Source organism: Mustelus asterias, chromosome 9, assembly GCF_964213995.1.
Source record: "Mustelus asterias chromosome 9, sMusAst1.hap1.1, whole genome shotgun sequence".
Classification (NCBI taxonomy): domain Eukaryota; kingdom Metazoa; phylum Chordata; class Chondrichthyes; order Carcharhiniformes; family Triakidae; genus Mustelus; species Mustelus asterias.
In genome coordinates, this window is record NC_135809.1 from 112,041,192 (window position 1) to 112,062,753 (window position 21,562).

General features: G+C 53.7%; 1 protein-coding gene across 2 annotated transcripts in view; it reads right to left on the reverse strand.

The window, feature by feature from the left end:
* Positions 1-21,562, reverse strand: part of galnt18b (UDP-N-acetyl-alpha-D-galactosamine:polypeptide N-acetylgalactosaminyltransferase 18b) — a 297,715-nt gene that overhangs the window by 129,760 nt on the left and 146,393 nt on the right. For both annotated transcript variants that reach the window (XM_078220864.1, XM_078220865.1), the window contains exon 3: positions 2,642-2,808. In XM_078220864.1, coding sequence (XP_078076990.1) covers positions 2,642-2,808 — 167 coding nt within the window. The remainder of the gene's footprint in view (positions 1-2,641; positions 2,809-21,562) is intronic.

The following is a 21,562-nucleotide window of genomic DNA, read 5'->3' on the forward strand; positions in this document are numbered from 1 at the left end:
TTTAGCTTCTTGACAACAACTGGCAAATCCCAATAGGAATAATAATCAAAGCAGATCCCAGCCTGAGTGAGATCCCGGCCTAGAGCTTCTCACATTGTAATTAGCCAAAGGCCCAATCCAGTTATCGCAGCAAAATGAAACACCTTGATTAGTGAGCACTGTGCAGAAGGTGAAGAACTTTATATTACTGGGAAAGAATGAGTTACCAGAACAGGGACAGCCCATTCAGCCCATCAGTAATTCCCCATTTTTTCTAGATGTGGCAACACAAGATTTGTAAACACAACTTCCCTCTTTTTCTCTGTAGTCCATTGAAGGATAAGTGCCTTTTAAACACTGATTGTTCCTGTGATTTAGAACTATAGCGTCACTCCTTCACTGTCGCTGGGTCAAAATCCTGGAACTCCCTCCCTTACAGCGATGTGGGCGTACCTACAGCGTGGGTGACACGGTGCCACAGTGGTTAGAGCTGCTGCCTCACAGCGCCAGAGTCCCAGGTTCAATTCCGGCCTCGGGTCACTGTCTGTGCGGAGTCTACACATTCTCCCTGCGTCTGCGTGGGTTTCCTCCGGGTGCTCCAGTTTCCTCCCACAATCCAAAGATGTGTGGGTTAGGTTGATTGGCCATGGTAAATCGCCCCTTAGTGTCAGAGGGGTTAGCAGGGTAAATGGTTACGGGGATGGGGCCTGGGTGGGATTGTGGTCGGTACAGACATGATGGGCCGAGTGGCCTCCTTCTGCACTGTAGGGATTCAATGATTCTACACCACCGCCAGAATTCTACTGCCCTGCTCACCACAGAATCGGAGCGGGCGAGGGGCGGATAACGAAAATGTCTGTTGATCTTGGGCGGGAATTTCCGGTCTCGCTCAAGTGAGGCCGTAAATTCCCGCCCCATATGGACTGCAGCGGTTCAAGATGGCAGCTCACCACCACCTTTTCAAGGGCACTTTGGGGTGGACAATAAAATGCTGGCCTTGTCAGCATTGCTCACATCACTGAATCAATTAATGTTAATAAAAATTATAATCCAAAGCGTCAAGTTCCCCATTCTCCCAATGAACTTGTTGAAGTGGTTAATCTGGTCTTGCTTCAAACCTGAATGTATGTTAAAGTTTACAGAGAAGAAGGAGGACATTTAGCCCATCGGCTTTGTGCTGGCTTTTGGCTAAATCAATTCCATTATGCTCATTCCTCCCCTGAATCCCCCCAATAGTCCTGTATCTTCCTTCACATCGAATCCTTATTCGATTTTCCCTTAAACGACACAATGTTCTTTACCTCAGCCACCTTCCCAGCCCCAGAATCCTCTCCAGCCATTAATACTCATAGCAGAAAGAATAAAAAACCCAACCTACGAAAGGCACCCTCCCCCAGCAACAATCCCCCCCCCCCCCGCCTTCCAGTTACACCCCCCACCCTGCACCCCCCCCACCCCCTCCCCCCCCGCCCCGCCCCACCCCCCCCTCCCACCCCGCAGCCCATTCTGTGAGCAATGCAATGCGATGTTCAATAGTTGAGAACAAATATTCAAAGAAAAAGCTTCATTTTCTCACTGGATTTGGCAAAAAGTTGACAAAGTTTACAGAGATTTTAAGGAGTTGCAGCAGTGACACTTTTGAATCCATCTGCTAATTTCAGCAGAAAACATCTCAGACACAATCCAGGTAAATAGCCACACGAGTGTATATTTACTAAGCATCACTGACATTCAGGGCGCGATCTTACCGCCCGTTCACGCCACGCTCCCGCTGCAGTGAGGTCAGGGAATTTGGCAGCCAGCCAAATCTCCATTCACTGCAGCGGGATGGGAAAATCCCGCTGGCCTGAACGGTGGTTAGATTCCGGCCTCAGTGTCCAAGGAGGGAAAGCAGCGGCAATGATCCGAATCACTATCACATGCGCTGCTCTTTATCTGCTCACCATTCACCGTATCACATACACACACGCATGTGCTCACATGGATACAGACACACGCGGACACAAATGCACATACGCTTATGCATATGCAAAATCTTATGCGCTAACTACATGAACACACACACAAATACACACACACACACACACACACCTGCAAGCGCACAATCTACATGTAATGTACATTGTGAATGTATTCAAGAGGCGGCTGGATATAGCACATGGGGCGAATGGGATCAAAGGTTATGGGGAAAAAGCAGGATCAGGCTATTGAGTTGGATGATCAGCCATGATCGTAATGAATGGTGGAGCAGGCTGGAAGGGCTGAATAGCCTCCTCCTGCTCCTATCTTCTATGTTTCTATGTACGCCAGCATGCATATTACACATATATGCGCATGCATGCTCAAACACAATACATGGATAATGTTCCTGACCTTATAAGGCAAAGCAATTACTGTGTGTAATCATGAGAGATCTGTGAGTATTTATAGAAAAGTACAGGGCAATAAATCAGCATTGTAAATTACCGGAGGGAGACTTTGAAATAAACAGAGTAGGTTCGAGAGGAATGTGAATGGGTTTGTCGAGAGGGCAGAGAAATTAAAAGGAAAGGTTAGGAGCTTGGTTAACCGGGCCTAATGGGCTCTTGCTGTGCAGTATAAAAGCCACGTTCTGAAGAGTCCATGACACATCCCAGTCACACGTCATCACCAACACGCTCACCGTTGTTGCTGTGGTCATCGACCAGCACGATCTCCTTCAGCAGGTGAGCTGGGGTTTTGGAGATTACCGAGTGCATGGAACGCAGAACGACAGAAGGAGCTTCATTCACAAAAATAAACACCACGCTGACTTGAGGGAGGTTTGCTGGGTAGGTGATATTTCTGCACCTAGAGCAACAATCAGAAATAGAAATTAGTCAGGTTGAATACATTCCAAAAGCTTCTCTCTTTATCCTCACTGAGCTCTGCTTCTGAACTCAAATAACAAACAGTAACTATATTATTCTCATATTCCTGCCCCTATATGGCTTGTAGCGTTGCCCATAACCACCCCCATCATAACAGGTGGGGCATCCAGGACACGCGGGGGTGAGAACAGATCCAAAGGATCATTTACCGCTGCATCTCCTGTCCCATAAAACCAATGGCCCCCTCGGCCCTGTCTGCTTATGCTGCCCTTTGGCAGTGATGGCACAGCCAATCTAGGTTGGTATCTTCAGGAAACAGGCTTGCCAAAGGCTCCCAAATTTCACCAGATAGCCACAACACCATGGCACAACCGCGCACAGTCTGATGTTTTCCAATAAGGCACGATGGATGCCACAAGGTGTCAAATAAACCGCACGCATGACACGGTGGCACACAGTTGTTCGCAGTGCTGCCTCACAGCGCCAGGAACCCCGCGTTCAGTTCCGGCCTTGGGTCACTGTCTGTGTGGAGTTTGCACGTTCTCCCCATGTCTGTGTGGGTTTCCTCCCACAATCCAAAGATGTGCGGGTTAGGTGGATTGGCCATGATAAATTGACCCTTAGTGTCAGGGGGATTAGCAGGGTAAATACGTGGGATTACGGGGATGGGGCCTGCGTTGGATTGTTGTCAATGCAGACTCGAAGGGCTGAAGGGCTTCCTTCAACACTGTCGGGATTCTATGATTCTATGAAGAGTAGGACAAGGGGAGGTGTGGAGAGCTCAGAGAGGGAGGTGGAATGACCTTTATAAGAGAGAAACTCACAGAAGATCTAAAGCGACAAATGGATGCTCCAGCAATTCATCCCAGTTTTCTCTGTTGTAGGTATTAGTGAGTGACAGAAGCTTTTGGTTTTTTTTGCCTCTTCACACACAGTCCCCACCTCTCCATTGCTGATATCTTTCCTACACTGAAATTCTCCTCCACACTGTAGCCTGGATTTCCACAGAGTCAGAACGACTTCAGAGCCATTTAAAAATGGTGGGCAGGACCCAAGGGCTTCCACCCCTATCCCTGATGCCCCCAATTCTGTTTGTGTGGGTATGGGTGTGGGTAGTGAGCTTGCACCACTGCATTTCTGAGCAGCTCTATCGGGGTGGGTAGGCATCTCCTAACCCGCTCGCCATTTTCGTGGAGTCAAGACAACTTCTCCATTCCTCATGGTTCATGGTTCTCCCCGTGTCTGCGTGGGTTTCCTCCGGATGCTCCGGTTTCCTCCAGTCTAAAGATGTGTGGGTTAGGTTGATTGGCCATGCTAAATTGTCCCTTAGTGTCAGGGGGACTAGCAGGATAAAATATGTGGGGTACGGGGATAGAAGTTGGGTGGAATTGTGATCGGAATAGACTTGATGGGCTGAATGGCCTCCTCCTGCACTGTAGGGATTCTATAGAAGGTGGTGAGTGTCTAGAACAAGCTGCCAGAGGTAGTAGTAGAGACAGGTACAATTTTGTCTTTTAAAAAGCATTTGGACAGTTACATGGCGAGAGAGGGATATGGGCCAAATGCGGGCAATTGGGACTAGATTAGTGGTTTAAAAAAAAGGGGCGGCATGGACAAGTTGGGCCAAAGAGCCTGTTTCCATGTTGTAAACCTCCATGACTCTATAGATCTCAGAGCAGTCCTGATACCCAGCACCCAAATGTAACAAAAGGGCCCGGTCTTTGTCTCCTGATCAGGACAGCTGTAGATTGTGGCAGTTCCCAGTTCCAGGGTGGGTGAAATAACTCGGGCTTTTTAAACTGCCGCGTGCCCAGGGTTAAAATTGCCCCAGGGACGTCTTGACTGAAAGAGTGCAGCCTGCGGCCACCAGAAATCCTCGAGCAAATATTCAGCTTTTTACAAACCATCCGCATCGAGGGGAATTTGTTCTTTTATAGCTCCAATCAATATGTTCCCTTGATAAGTGCACTAATTAGCAGCAGAGCTGCAGTGATGAATATTGGCCTGTGTGTCAGTGTGGATTTAGCGGAGATGCTAACTGCTGCCTCTGGATGGGGTCTTGAGCTGTAATCCTTCCCCTTCCTGGAATTGAGCTCTCTTGGTTCTCAAGTACACAGATTGTTTCTTTCATTCAAAGCAATGCTTGGAGAAAGAGCCTGCATCAAAGCATTTTGCTGCTTTAATTAAAAGGGCCGCGTTGCCAAGGGTTTCTCGCCAACAAGCCAGAAAGCTCTCTCGATGACATTTCAGAAAGCAAGTGATCCTGAAATCGCCATGGAGACTCCAGAAATACACAAGAGGGAAAGACTTGCATTTCTCTGGCGCCTTTTATGACCTCGGGACACCTCACAGGGCTCCGCAGCGAGTGAAGTACCTTGCAAGTGTAGTCATTATAATGTATGAAACAATGTGTGCACAGCAAGATCCCACAAATCACAACGGGAGAATAACGAGATAATGTCTGTTTAGTAATCCTGGTCGAGGGATAAATATTGGCCTGGGGAATACCTAAATCGGAAATCAATAGAACTCTCCTGCTCTTTGGATCTAGTGAACTATTGTACAGAACCTTTAACATCCACATGAGTGGGAAGGCAGGGCCTCGGTTCAAGAAAGCAACTGAGGGAAAGCGTCTCAGACAGTGCAGCACCCCTTCAGCGCGGCATGGATTGAGCACTCGCATGCATGCGGCAAGGCAGGAAGTCACGAGCTTCTGCTGACCACCAACAAACAACTGCTATGGGCACACGCCATGCTCGCAGTGTTGGGTGAGGGGAATGGGAGCTTCGTGCTCATCTTACAGGACTGGCTAACCAGAGGCTTTAAGTAAAGATCCAGGTACATGAGTACGAATCAAAGAAATGGCAGCTGAAGAATTTAAATCCAAATAACTAAATCAGTCGGGAATAAAAACATTAGTAGCCATAATGACAATGTGTTTTCGGGAGAGAAATCTGCCATCTTTACCTGGTCTGGCCAACATGTGACTCCACACCCACAGCAATGTGGTTAACTCTTAAACGGCCTTGCAAGACACTCAGCTACGTTCAACAAACTGGCTCACCCCCATGTTCTAAAGAGCATTTAAGATGGGAAATAAGTGCTGACCTTGCCAGTGACACCCACATTTGCGAATGAATAAAAAACAAATAGGGCAGAACCCCTACAGCGCAGAAGGAGACCATTTGGCCCAACAAGTCTGCACTGGCCAGTTCCTACCCCCATAACGTCATGTATTTGCCCTGACACAACAGGGCAATTTAGCATGACCAATCAACCTAACTTGCACATCTTTGGAGTGGGGAAGGGAACCCACACAGACACGGGGAGAACGTGCAAACTCCACACAGACAGTGACCCCAGGCCGGAATCGAACCCAGGTCCACTGGAGCTGTGAAGCAGCAGTGCTAACCACTGTGCCACCATAGCACCAAATTTATTCCAAGGTAAAGTTTTCCGAGTAGGAAAAGTACAATCCACATACTCATAAATCACGTCTCCTTTGAAACAAAGGTGAATAATAAGCCCAGAGTGACAGTAGCAAATACAACTAATTAACCTTCCAACAATCCAATCTACATTTAGATTACTTCCAGAATTAAATATTCCAAACGCTGAAGCCACAAGTTTGTTGGAAATAATTGAAATAAAATGAATGCTGTGCCAATTTACTTAGGTCCCGTTTTTCTGTGTTCGAGTCATTAGTAATTCGTGCAAACTATGAAAAACAAACAAGACGATTCACTTTAAAAACCAACACCAAAGATTATTCCAGTGACCTTGCAAATGGGTTATGTGAATCCCATCTGAGTCCACAATCTCCCTTGTACTAGATATATGTGGATGCCTTTTATAGCCGGATGATTCATCACATTAGTAATTATTATTGCCATAACAACAGAGGATCCATGTCGACCTTTCTCCATCTTAGTCCCCACTGTCCTCGCTGTCTTTAGAAGGGATGGAAAATTTACAATTGCAGATAATTCACACAACTAATTTTTTACAATTCTTTGAAAGTTAAAGTTTGTTTATTAATTTCACATGTGCGCTTACATTAACACTGCAATGAAGTTACTGAAAATCCCCCAGTCACCACGCTCCGGTGCCTGTTCAGGTACACTGAGAGAGAATTTAGCATTGCCAATGCGCCTAACCAGCACGTCTCTTGGACTGCGAGAGGAAACCAGAGCACCTGGAGGAAACCCGCACAGAAGGTGCAGACCCCGCACAGACAGTGACCAAGCTGGAAATCAGAGAATCAGAGTATCATACAGTGCAAAGGAGGCCATTTGGCCCACTGAGTCTCCACCGACCACAATCCCTCCCAAGCCGTATCCCCTTTTACCCTAGATTGTCCCCCTGACACTACGGGACAATTTGGCATAGCCCTTCGGACAGTGGGAGGAAATCAGAGCACTCAGAGGAAACCCACGCAGACACGGGGAGAACATGCAAACTCCACACAGACAGTGACCCAAGCCAGGAATCGAACCTGGGTCCCTGGCGTTATGAGGCAGCAGTGCTAGCCACTGTGCCACTGATGAGAAGGGAGTGTCACTGACAAGGCTAGTATCATGGACCATCCCCAGTTGCCCTTGAGAAGGTGGTGCAAACCATGAGGTGTGAGCACACCCATAGTGCTGTGAAGGCGGGAATTCTAGGATTTTGACCCAGGAACAGTGAAGGAATCACGAGCTTTCGGAGCGCTGCTCCTTCATCAGGTGAGTCTGCACTCAGGAGCAGCACTCCGAAAGCTTGTGATTCCAAATAAACCTGTTGGACTTTAACCTGGTGTTGTGAGATTTCTCACTGTGCCCACCCCAGTCTAACACCGGCATCTCCACATCGTGAAGGAGCTGTGATATATTTCCAAGTCAGAATGATCTGTGACTTGGAGGGCAGCATCCAGGCTGCGCTGTTTTCATGTGCCTGCTGCCCTTCCCTTTTCAGTTGGTAGGGGCCGCAGGTTTGGGAGGTGCTGTGGAAGGAATCTTGGCAAGTTATTGTGGTGCATCTTGTCAATGGTTCACACAGCAGCTACTATGAGCCAGTGGTGGAGGGAGTGGACATTCCGAATGGGGTGCCCCGGTTAAATGCACTACTTTGTCCTGGATAGTGTCCAGCTTCTTAAGTCCACAAAAAGATCAGCCATGATCTTATTGAATGGCGGAGCAGGCTCGAGGGGCCAGATGGCCTACTCCTGATCCTAGTTCTTATGTTCTTGTTATTAAACTGCTCTTATAGCCAGAGTATTTATATGACTGGTTCAGTTAAGTTTATGGTCAATGGTAACCCTCCACCAATGTGGGGGATTCAGCAATGGCAATGCCATTGAGTGTTAAAGGAAGATGGTTAGATGCTCATGGCCTGGAACTTGGTTGTACGACTGGTATTATAGGTTGGGCCCCAAAGTTAAGCTGACATCTTACTGGCAGGAGTCCAAAGGCGCACGGAAAACCCAGAGGGTAAGTCCAGCGTGTTTGTCAGTGACTTTTTACACAGCCACTTCATAATCAGTTCATTTCTGGATTTCCCATCTAATCTGCAGCACCAGGTGTGATGATCGGCCTGGATGATGAGATCGAATACAAGTGTTTAAAGGGACACTCCAAACATACGTACTGAAGAAGTTTGGAACTGGGATGCAAAGAGAAGCAACTGCTGGAATGAAGTTCAGACGGGCAAAGGGAGCTCCTTTATTTTGGACAACAACATGCGCCGGAATTCTACCACCTCACCCGTCACGGGAATCAGAGCGGGCGAGGGGCGGACAATGGGAAGCCTGGTTAACCTCGGCTGGGATTTTCTGGTCTCGGGTGAAGCGAGGCTGTAAGATCCTGCCTATGGTCTCTGATGAAGAGGCATTCAGACTGGAAACACTGGCTCTATTCTCTCTCCCCACTCAGACCTGCTGACATTTTCCAGCATTCTCTGTTTTTGTTTCAGATTCCAGCGTCCGCAGTGATCTGCTTTTCTGTTTTCTATTGGCGCCTCTCTCTATCCCTGGATTGTGCTGCCGCTGGTTGTGAGGATGGTAGAAGGGAATAACCTTCTCCGGCTATGGGAGAAAGCAGCTGAATTTGCCGAGGAGGCCACGCAGCAGGAGCGAGGTGTCGTACTCTAGTGCAGGAAGTGTTTGAATTGACAAAGAGTGTTTCAGTGAGTAACTGTAAGCTAATTAGCACTGGGACTGAATATAAAGGGGAAACAGGTGAGACACGGCATCTGAGGAGTTTCATATGAAGAGAATAAAACTCTGTTTAAAGACTTTGATTTTGTCATCAAGCAGCTATTGGACATCCACATCAATGAGCTCATAAAAAGGCGGGAAAGGAGAGGCCATGGCCATTCACACTCTACACCGGGAAAGGAGAGACCATGGCCATTCACACCGTACACCGGGAAAGGAGAGTGTCATGGCCATTCAGGCCACACACCAAATCAGGACCTCACTGGGATTAAGAAGTTATGTTTGAACTTGGTGCCTCCCCTGGTCACCTGTTCCCCAATCGCCTTCTCCCCCGTCACCCGCTCATCGTCACCCGCTCCCCGTCACCCGCTCCCCGTCACCTGCTCCCCAATCACCTGCTCCCCAATCACCTGCTCCCTAATCACCTGCTCCCCTGTCACCTGCTCCCCAATCACCTGTTCCCCAGTCACCTGTTCCCCAATCACCCACTCCCCAATCACCTGCTCCCCAATCACCTGCTCCCCAATCACCTGCTCCCTAATCACCTGCTCCCCTGTCACCTGCTCCCCAATCACCTGTTCCCCAGTCACCTGTTCCCCAATCACCCACTCCCCAATCACCCGCTCCCCAATCACCTGCTCCCCAATCACCCGCTCCCCAATCACCTGCTCCCCAATCACCTGCTCCCCAATCACCTGTTCCCCAGTCACCTGTTCCCCAATCACCCGCTCCCCAATCACCCGCTCCCCAATCACCTGCTCCCCAATCACCTGCTCCCCCGTCACTTGTTCCCCGTCACCTGCTCCCCGTCACCTGTTCCCCCGTCACCTGTTCCCCCGTCACCTGCTCCCGAATCACCTGCTCCCCAGTCAGCTGTTCCCCAATCACCTGCTCCCCCGTCACCTGCTCCCCGTCACCTGCTCCCCCGTCACCTGCTCCCCGTCACCTGCTCCCCAATCACCGGCTCCCCCGTCACCTGCTCCCCAATCACCGGCTCCCCCGTCACCTGCTCCCCCGTCACCTGCTCCCCAATCACCGGCTCCCCCGTCACCTGCTCCCCCGTCATCTGCTTCCTGTCACCTGCTCCCCCGTCACCTGCTCCCCAATCACCGGCTCCCCCGTCACCTGCTCCCCCGTCACCTGCTCCCCAATCACCGGCTCCCCCGTCACCTGCTCCCCCGTCATCTGCTTCCTGTCACCTGCTCCCCCGTCACCTGCTCCCCGTCACCTGCTCCCCGTCACCTGCTCCCCCGTCACCTGCTCCCCGTCACCTGCTCCCCAATCACCTGCTCCCCCGTCACCTGCTCCCCCGTCACCTGCTCCCCAATCACCGGCTCCCCCGTCACCTGCTCCCCAATCACCGGCTCCCCCGTCACCTGCTCCCCCGTCACCTGCTCCCCAATCACCGGCTCCCCCGTCACCTGCTCCCCCGTCATCTGCTTCCTGTCACCTGCTCCCCCGTCACCTGCTCCCCGTCACCTGCTCCCCGTCACCTGCTCCCCCGTCACCTGCTCCCCCGTCACCTGCTCCCCAATCACCTGCTCCCCCGTCACCTGCTCCCCCGTCACCTGCTCCCCAATCACCTGCTCCCCCGTCACCTGCTCCCCATCACCTGCTCCCCCGTCACCTGCTCCCCGTCACCTGCTCCCCGTCACCTGCTCCCCCGTCACCTGCTCCCCGTCACCTGCTCCCCAGTCACCGGCTCCCCCGTCACCTGCTCCCCAGTCACCGGCTCCCCCGTCACCTGCTCCCCCGTCATCTGCTTCCTGTCACCTGCTCCCCCGTCACCTGCTCCCCCGTCATCTGCTTCCTGTCACCTGCTCCCCCGTCACCTGCTCCCCGTCACCTGCTCCCCGTCACCTGCTCCCCCGTCACCTGCTCCCCAGTCACCGGCTCCCCCGTCACCTGCTCCCCCGTCATCTGCTTCCTGTCACCTGCTCCCCGTCACCTGCTCCCCGTCACCTGCTCCCCGTCACCTGCTCCCCGTCACCTGCTCCCCAGTCACCTGCTCCCCCGTCACCTGCTCCCCGTCACCTGCTCCCCAGTCACCGGCTCCCCCGTCACCTGCTCCCCCGTCATCTGCTTCCTGTCACCTGCTCCCCGTCACCTGCTCCCCGTCACCTGCTCCCCGTCACCTGCTCCCCCGTCACCTGCTCCCCGTCACCTGCTCCCCCGTCACCTGCTCCCCCGTCACCTGCTCCCCGTCACCTGCTCCCCCGTCACCTGCTCCCCCGTCACCTGCTCCCCGTCACCTGCTCCCCCGTCACCTGCTCCCCGTCACCTGCTCCCCAGTCACCTGCTCCCCCGTCACCTGCTCCCCAGTCACCTGCTCCCCGTCACCTGCTCCCCAGTCACCTGCTCCCCCGTCACCTGCTCCCCGTCACCTGCTCCCCCGTCACCTGCTCCCCCGTCACCTGTTCCCCCGTCACCTGTTCCCCCGTCACCTGCTCCCGAATCACCTGCTCCCCAGTCAGCTGTTCCCCAATCACCTGCTCCCCCGTCACCTGCTCCCCGTCACCTGCTCCCCCGTCACCTGCTCCCCAATCACCGGCTCCCCCGTCACCTGCTCCCCAATCACCGGCTCCCCCGTCACCTGCTCCCCCGTCACCTGCTCCCCAATCACCGGCTCCCCCGTCACCTGCTCCCCCGTCATCTGCTTCCTGTCACCTGCTCCCCCGTCACCTGCTCCCCAATCACCGGCTCCCCCGTCACCTGCTCCCCCGTCACCTGCTCCCCAATCACCGGCTCCCCCGTCACCTGCTCCCCCGTCATCTGCTTCCTGTCACCTGCTCCCCCGTCACCTGCTCCCCGTCACCTGCTCCCCGTCACCTGCTCCCCCGTCACCTGCTCCCCGTCACCTGCTCCCCAATCACCTGCTCCCCCGTCACCTGCTCCCCCGTCACCTGCTCCCCAATCACCGGCTCCCCCGTCACCTGCTCCCCAATCACCGGCTCCCCCGTCACCTGCTCCCCCGTCACCTGCTCCCCAATCACCGGCTCCCCCGTCACCTGCTCCCCCGTCATCTGCTTCCTGTCACCTGCTCCCCCGTCACCTGCTCCCCGTCACCTGCTCCCCGTCACCTGCTCCCCCGTCACCTGCTCCCCCGTCACCTGCTCCCCAATCACCTGCTCCCCCGTCACCTGCTCCCCCGTCACCTGCTCCCCAATCACCTGCTCCCCCGTCACCTGCTCCCCATCACCTGCTCCCCCGTCACCTGCTCCCCGTCACCTGCTCCCCGTCACCTGCTCCCCCGTCACCTGCTCCCCCGTCACCTGCTCCCCAATCACCTGCTCCCCCGTCACCTGCTCCCCGTCACCTGCTCCCCAATCACCTGCTCCCCCGTCACCTGCTCCCCATCACCTGCTCCCCCGTCACCTGCTCCCCGTCACCTGCTCCCCAGTCACCGGCTCCCCCGTCACCTGCTCCCCAGTCACCGGCTCCCCCGTCACCTGCTCCCCCGTCATCTGCTTCCTGTCACCTGCTCCCCCGTCACCTGCTCCCCCGTCATCTGCTTCCTGTCACCTGCTCCCCCGTCACCTGCTCCCCAGTCACCGGCTCCCCCGTCACCTGCTCCCCCGTCACCTGCTCCCCAGTCACCGGCTCCCCCGTCACCTGCTCCCCCGTCATCTGCTTCCTGTCACCTGCTCCCCGTCACCTGCTCCCCGTCACCTGCTCCCCGTCACCTGCTCCCCGTCACCTGCTCCCCAGTCACCTGCTCCCCCGTCACCTGCTCCCCGTCACCTGCTCCCCTGTCACCGGCTCCCCCGTCACCGGCTCCCCCGTCACCTGCTCCCCCGTCATCTGCTTCCTGTCACCTGCTCCCCGTCACCTGCTCCCCGTCACCTGCTCCCCGTCACCTGCTCCCCCGTCACCTGCTCCCCGTCACCTGCTCCCCCGTCACCTGCTCCCCCGTCACCTGCTCCCCGTCACCTGCTCCCCCGTCACCTGCTCCCCCGTCACCTGCTCCCCGTCACCTGCTCCCCCGTCACCTGCTCCCCGTCACCTGCTCTCCAGTCACCTGCTCCCCCGTCACCTGCTCCCCAGTCACCTGCTCCCCCGTCACCTGCTCCCCGTCACCTGCTCCCCCGTCACCTGCTCCCCCGTCACCTGCTCCCCCGTCACCTGCTCCCCCGTCACCTGCTCCCCAGTCACCGGCTCCCCCGTCACCTGCTCCCCCGTCACCTGCTCCCCGTCACCTGCTCCCCAGTCACCGGCTCCCCCGTCACCTGCTCCCCCGTCATCTGCTTCCTGTCACCTGCTCCCCGTCACCTGCTCCCCGTCACCTGCTCCCCGTCACCTGCTCCCCCGTCACCTGCTCCCCAGTCACCTGCTCCCCCGTCACCTGCTCCCCGTCACCTGCTCCCCAGTCACCGGCTCCCCCGTCACCTGCTCCCCCGTCATCTGCTTCCTGTCACCTGCTCCCCGTCACCTGCTCCCCGTCACCTGCTCCCCGTCACCTGCTCCCCCGTCACCTGCTCCCCGTCACCTGCTCCCCCGTCACCTGCTCCCCCGTCACCTGCTCCCCGTCACCTGCTCCCCCGTCACCTGCTCCCCCGTCACCTGCTCCCCTGTCACCTGCTCCCCGTCACCTGCTCCCCCGTCACCTGCTCCCCTGTCACCTGCTCCCCGTCACCTGCTCCCCCGTCACCTGCTCCCCGTCACCTGCTCCCCGTCACCTGCTCCCCCGTCACCTGCTCCCCCGTCACCTGCTCCCCGTCACCTGCTCCCCCGTCACCTGCTCCCCCGTCACCTGCTCCCCCGTCACCTGCTCCCCCGTCACCTGCTCCCCTGTCACCTGCTCCCCCGTCACCTGCTCCCCGTCACCTGCTCCCCCGTCACCTGCTCCCCCGTCACCTGCTCCCCCGTCACCTGCTCCCCCGTCACCTGCTCCCCCGTCACCTGCTCCCACATCACCTGCTCCCCGTCACCTGCTCCTCCGTCACTTGCAGGACCATCAGACATAGAAGCAGAGTTAGGCCACTCGGCCCATCAAGTCTGCTCCGCCATTTAATCATGGCTGATATTTTTCTCATCCCCATTCTCCTGCCTTTTCCCCATAACCCCTGATCGCCTTATTAATCAATCACCTGCTCCCCAATCAACTGCTCCACCCCCTCTCTCTTCCATCCTCCTCCACTAGCTCCACTCCCACTACTCCCCCATTTCCTGCCCCCCATTTCCTGCTCCTATCTCTCCTACCCCACACCCTGTTCTTCTCTCCTGCCCGCCCCCCCCCATACCGTTCCATCTGCTGTGCAGCAACAAGTCTGTGAACAGCAAGGTGATGAACGTTCTACATCTGGTGCTCTTGCTGATCACCTTGGTTCTCATCTGAGATCCAAACTCAGGCAACAAAATCCGTTCCCATCCTGAAGTGACACACAGCAAATCTCCAAGTGTAAAAAATGACCTATAAACTGCACAAAGAAACACTGGAGCAAACAAACTGAACAAACCCCTCAGCACTGGCAGACTGAGTATGTACTGGCATCTTTGGCTAGGAGTATGTTAGCTCTCTCCATATCCGCCCTGGGCGGCACGGTGGCACAGTGGTTAGCACTGATGCCTCACAGTGCCAGGGACCTGGGTTCGATTCCCAACTTGGGTCACTGCCTGTGCGGAGTCTGCACGTTCTCCCCGTGTTTGTGTGGGTTTCCTCCGGGTGCTCCGGTTTCCTCCCAAGGTCCAAAAGACGTGCTGGTTACGTGCTTTGGCCATGCTAAATTCTCCCTCCGTGTACCCGAATAGGCGCCGGAGTGTGGCGACTAGGGGATTTTCACAGTAACTTCATTGCAGTGTTAATGTAAGCCTACTTGTGATACTAATAAATAAAGTTTACAGATGCTTATGTCAATTAAAACTAGCTTGACATCATTGAGGACTTCTCCTTTCTGGGCAGTTCCATTAACATCCAGGGAATGTCCGACAAAGAGCTCGATGTTGGAATAGGTCAAACATCATCAGTTTTCAACCAACTGCAAAAGATCTGGAAGTTAAAAGCTTTCCATGAAAGCAAAGCTTGGGTTTGGCAATGCCAATGTGTTCTCTAATATGGTTGTGAAACCTGGACGCTGTAAAGCTGCCAAGAAAGGAAATTGGATGCCTTTCATAGCGGATATCTTTGAAGGATTGGAGGTATACACCGGTGGGATTTTATACCCAGCACTGAAGAGAGAAAGCACTTAGAACAGCCTCCCATTACATCGATCATTTGCCAAAGATGATTCAAACTGGCTTGGCCATGTCACCCGGTTATGGAGGGGGGGCGGGGGCGTAGTGTGGGAGCACATGGAGGGCAGCAGTAGCAAGAAAGTTGACCGTGGTCTGCCCATTGGGTCAAGCAGTAGGTTCCCATTGGATGCAGGAGAAGAGGGCAAGCCAAGAGGAACTGACAGCAGACTATCAGTAGGGATCTCCAGCTGCTGAACAAGGACTGAAGCAATGCATTGGTTGTGGACAGAGAATGGAGTGTTTTGTCTGGCTCCTGCCTCTAGACACAGGAGCTACTAACATCTAAGTAAATCCCATGTCAGTTTCACTGGTGAGTTTCAGGAAGCTCAGGAAACCTGTGGATCCGATGAAACAGTGGACCCGACTTTACCATCAAGTTGTGCCCGTTTTCGGGCACGAAAACTTGGTAAAGTCGGGCGTGAGGCAAGTAGCGCGATCCACGCCCGCCTCCACGGCGGTTCCACCTTTACCAAGGCCCAAAAATGGCATCCATTTAAATTGACTTAATGGGCTGCACGCCCAACCTTACCGGCACTTCCCCCTTTACCACCGCGTTCACCCATCCAGAATCGGCGTGGTCCACAAAAGTCCGATTCGGCCGCTCCAGTTAGTGAGGAGGTAAGTGCCGAGCTTCATACGGTTTTTTGCTTGAGATCAGCGGCGGGGAGTGGGGGTGAGGTGGGTCCGACAGCTCTCTGCTTGAGATCAGTGCGGGGAGCGGGGGGTGGATCCGGCCCAGGAGCGATGTGGCAGGGGAGCTGCATTCTATCAGTTTTATTTCTGCGCATGTGCGATTGGAGGCACCGATCGGAGCTGCAGGATTTTGGGCGCGTTAAGCCCCGCCCACAGGCTTGTGCAGCGCGATTCGGAATTGCTGATATTTTTGCAGGCAGAGCGTGTATGGGGACACCTGAGAAGGGGACTAAAAGTCGGATCTGAAACACTCCCAGTTTCAAGTCCGCCCAGCACTTCGAATCAAAATGGTGAAATAGGACCCAGTGAGTCAGTGTTGAGCAAATATTGCTGAAATGGAAATTGTTAACTTGCTTCTCCCGAGAGGGTTGCGCCTGGGCTTTCCATTTGCCATGGCCCATTACTGCCACCATCCAATCAAATGGCAGCACCTCAGGCTGTATTGTCCCATTGATGTGGAGATGTCGGCGTTGGACTGGGGTAAACACAGTGAGAAGTCTCACACCAGGTTAAAGTCCAACAGGTTTATTTGGTAGCAAAGTAGGAAAGTGGATTTTGCTACCAAATAAACCTGTTGGACTTTAACCTGGTGTTGTGAGACTTCTTACTGTGCTTGTTCCATTGGGTCAGAGGTTTGGAGCATTAGAGAAGGACCAGGGACAATGCAGAGTATGACAAGTTGTTTCATCTCATCCGCAGTGCACATTGATTAGCACTGCTGCCTCACCGCGCCAGGGAGCCAGGTTCGATTCCCAGCTCGGATCACTGTCTGTGTGGAGTCTGCACGCTCCCCCCCCCGTGTCTGCGTGGGTTTCCTCCGGGTGCTCCGGTTTCCTCCCACACTCCAAAGATGTGCGGGTTAGGTTGATTGGTCATGCTAAATTGCCCCTTAGTGTCAGAGGGACTAATTAGGGTAAATGCACAGGGTTATGGGGATAGGGCCTCGGTGGGATTGTGGTAGGTGCGGACTTTATGGGCCAAACTGCCTCCTTCTGCACTGGAGGATCCTATAATTCAGTGAAAACAGTAGAAGCAGAGGGCAAGGCCTGCGTTTAAACGGGGTAATTTCAAATCCAATTTGTAGGAACAAGATTTCAGTGATTTTGCGAGGGTTCAGTATATGGAGCAGGATCCCGAGGGAGACAGGAAGTTTTCAGGCATACGCAAATGAGAGCGGTTTCTCTCAGACAATGACATTTTGTGACACCATCTATGAATAATTTGAGACATGTGATGGGATCTTCCAGTCGCACCAGTTAATGGACTTTTGGCTGGCTCACCTCATCCACCACAACGGGATTTGCCGCACATTCCAGGGTGGGAAAATCCTGGCCGTGAGGAGTGGTGAATGTCACTGGCTTGGGAGGGACAGATGATTTTTGCACCTTTGGTCCCCAAAGTTGTCCACCAATAGAGTGGGGGAAGGTTTCCTGACCTCACGTCTGGGTCTATTGTAGACACAGTAAGAAGTCTCACAACACCACGTTAAAGTCCAACAGGTTTATTTGGTAGCAAAAGCCACTAGCTTTCGGAGCGCTGCTCCTTCGTCAGGTAAGTGGGAGTTCTGTTCGCAAACAGGGCATATAAAGACACAAACTCAATTTACAAAATAATGGTTGGAATGCGAGTCTTTACAGATAATCAAGTCTTAAAGGTACAGACAATGTGAGTGGAGAGAGGGTTAAGCACAGGTTAACGAGATGTGTATTGTCTCCAGACAGGACAGTTAGTGAGATTTTGCAAGCCCAGGCAAGTCGTGGGGGTTACAGATAGTGTGACATGAACCCAAGATCCCGGTTGAGGCCATCCTCATGTGTGCGGAACTTGGCTATCAGTCTCTGCTTGGCAACTCTGCGTTGCCGTGTGTCATGAAGGCCGCCTTGGAGAACGCTTACCCGAAGATCAGAGGCCGAATGTGTGGTGAACCATCGTTGGTTACCACTGGGGGTTGTTCTTATGTTACTGTTGGGTTAGGGTGTTGTCACTGTGGGGGTTGTATAATGTTGTTGGGTTAGGGTGTTTACCTGTGGTAAATGTTATTATGGCACATCCCGGTGGGGCCCCGCCTCCGGAGGAGAGGTATAAGACCCTCTGCTCCGGCAGGACCCCTCCAGTCTGAACTGGTGTACTCGTGTTAGTTAGTTCCATTGTTTGATAATAAAAGCCTTCAATAACTGAAGCCTTGTTCCACGTGCTTGATTGTCGCGCATCAATTTTATTATCAAACAGAAAACTCTCAGCAGTAAAAAGAGAGTATGGAACAGATTTTGAAACCAGATCGTCTGGCGTTGGACCCACGTGCGGTCGGTGCCGCTAACACCTTCGACCACTGGTGGAAGTGTTTCGAAGACTACCTGGCAGCCTCTAGCTATTACTACAGACAGCGACAAACTCCAAGTCCTCCACGCAAGGGTAAGCGACACGATTTATCTCGCGATTCGTGCGGCCACCACTTACCCGAGGGCCGTCGAGCTCTTGAAGAAATGATACACGAAACCACCCAACGAGATACACGCTCGTTACCTCCTCGCTACACGACGTCGGCAGTCGGGCGAAACCATGGAGGACTACGCCAATGAGCTCCTGCAGCTTGCCAGGGGTTGCGATTGTAAAGACGTATCAGCCGAACAATACATGTACGACCTCGCCCGAGACGCGTTCGTAGCAGGGGTAGGGTCCTCGTACATCCGGCTTAAGTTACTGGAGAAAGGGAACCTCAACTTGACCCAAGCGATGGAGATGGCTGAGATGCTGGAAGCGGCGTCGAAAAGCTTGGCTCTGTACCCCGAGGACCACGTGGAGACAACGTGGCAAGAGCAAGCTCAAATCCCTCCTCGCCCCGCGGGCTCGCGCTCCCATATCGATCCGACGACGGCGGCAGCTCCAGGCGGCCAGCGATGCTATTTTTGCGGTGGGGCCAAGCATCCACGGCAACAGTGTCCGGCAAAAACGGCAATCTGCAGCCAGTGCGGTAAAAAAGGCCACTATGGTAAAGTTTGCAGGTCGAAGTCCAAAAACGGCAGTGCAGCTTGTAACCCTCCAGAGCGGAGACAATCTCCTTCGGCGTCGCAGTACCAACGAGGTCCGACCACGTGCGAATCCAGGACGGCGCCATCGTGGCTGACGGAGGAGGAGGAAGACCACCAGGAGTCGCTACGTTTGGCGCCCTCGCCCACGTGCGATTCATGGGGGCGGCCATCATGGTCCACGACGACTAGGAGCGACCAGCAGGGGTCCTCAGCATCAACATCGGCGGCATGCAGTGACGCCCAGGGGCCAACGGTGGCGTCGATCTCCCTGGACCAGACAAAGCACCACAGGCTTGAGAATTCAATGATGGATATCAAGGTAAATGGTCGTACTGTGAATTGTCTGTTTGACAGTGGGAGCACCGAGAGTTTCATACACCCTGAAACTGCTAAAAGGTGTGGACTCCGGGTTCTACCTGCCAAGCAGACAATTTCCATGGCATCACGGTCCCGGTCTGTACCGATCCAAGGACGATGTATGGTAACTCTAGAGGTACAGGGCACAATTTACGAGCAATACAGGCTCCTTGTGTTACCTCACCTTTGTGCGCCAATTCTCCTCGGACTAAATTTTATGGTCCACATGAAGAGTGTGATCCTACAGTACGGTGGGCCACTCCCTTCACTGGCAGTAGGGAATCAGCCGCAGCCTCCAAATTGCCCAAAGCGCCCCGCATGCAATCTTTCCACTCTGAAAATCACTACACCATCCTTATTTAAGAATCTGGTACCAGGCTGCAAGCCCATCGCTACTAAGAGTAGGCGTTACAGCGCTGAAGACCGGATCTTTATTAGATCTGAGGTTCAGCGGCTCCTCAAGGAAGGGATCATACAGGCCAGTGCTAGTCCGTGGAGAGCGCAGGTCGTGGTAGTCAAAAGCGGGAACAAACCTCGGATGGTCATCGACTACAGTCAGACCATTAACCGTTATACGCAGCTGGATGCGTATCCTCTCCCGCGCATTTCTGATATGGTCAATCAGATTGCGCAGTACCGAGTGTTCTCTACCATAGACCTTAAGTCCGCCTACCATCAACTCCCCATCCGCTCAGAGGACCGACAATATACGGCTTTTGAGGCGGATGGTCGTCTATACCATTTTCTCAGGGTTCCATTTGGTGTCACCAATGGGGTCTCGGTCTTCCAGCGTGCTATGGACCGAATGGTGGACCAGAACGGGTTGCGGGCTACCTTCCCGTACCTGGATAACGTCACCATCTGCGGCCATGACCAGCAGGACCATGACACGAATCTCCAACACTTTCTGCGCACTGCATCTCGCCTGAATCTGACCTATAACAGGGAGAAGTGCGTATTCCATACGCGCAGGTTAGCTATCCTTGGATACGTGGTGGAAAACGGGGTCATTGGCCCTGATCCAGACCGTATGCGCCCCCTTACTGAACTTCCCTTGCCCGCTAGCACGAAAGCACTGAGGAGATGCCTCGGGTTCTTTTCGTATTATGCGCAGTGGGTCCCCAACTACGCGGACAAAGCTCGTCCGCTCATCAAGTCCACGGCCTTCCCACTCACGCCGGAGGCCCAATTGGCCTTCAAGGCTTTGAAAAGCGACATTTCGAAAGCCACGATGCACGCGGTGGATGAATCCATCCCTTTCCAGGTGGAGAGTGATGCATCTGATTTCGCCCTAGCCGCCACACTAAACCAGGCAGGCAGGCCCGTCGCGTTCTTTTCCCGCACTTTTATCGACCAGACCGGGCACAATTGGTCAAGGCCACTCGCCCTTTCGAGAGGCTGAGTGTGGATTTTAAGGGCCCCCTTCCCTCAACGGACCGGAACGTCTATTTCCTCAATATAATGGATGAGTACTCCCGGTTCCCGTTTGTTGTCCCCTGTGCGGACACGTCGACTGCCACCGTCATTAAGGCATTCAGTGAGCTTTTTACCCTGTTCGGGTACCCCTGCTACATTCATAGCGACAGGGGCTCGTCGTTCATGAGCAACGACTTGAGGCAATTCCTGCTCTCATTCGGGATTGCCTCTAGTAGAACCACAAGCTACAACCCTAGGGGTAACGGACAGGTGGAAAGGGAGAATGCTACAGTCTGGAAGGCTGTCCTACTGGCACTGAAATCCATAAGACCATAAGACCATAAGACATAGGAGCGGAAGTAAGGCCATTCGGCCCATCGAGTCCACTCCACCATTCAATCATGGTTGATTTCAACTCCATTTACCCGCTCTCTCCCCATAGCCCTTAATTCCTCGAGAAATCAAGAATTTATCAATTTCTGTCTTGAAGACGCTCAACGTCTCGGCCTCCACAGCCCTCTGTGGCAATGAATTCCACAGACCCACCACTCTCTGGCTGAAGAAATTTCTTCTCATCTCTGTTCTAAAGTGACTCCCTTTTATTCTAAGGCTGTGCCCCCGCGTCCTAGTCTCCCCTGTTAATGGAAACAACTTCCCTACGTCCATCCTATCTAAGCCGTTCATTATCTTGTAAGTTTCTATCAGATCTCCCCTCAACCTCCTAAACTCCAATGAATATAATCCCACGATCCTCAGACGTTCATCGTATGTCAGGCCTACCATTCCTGGGATCATCCGTGTGAATCTCCGCTGGA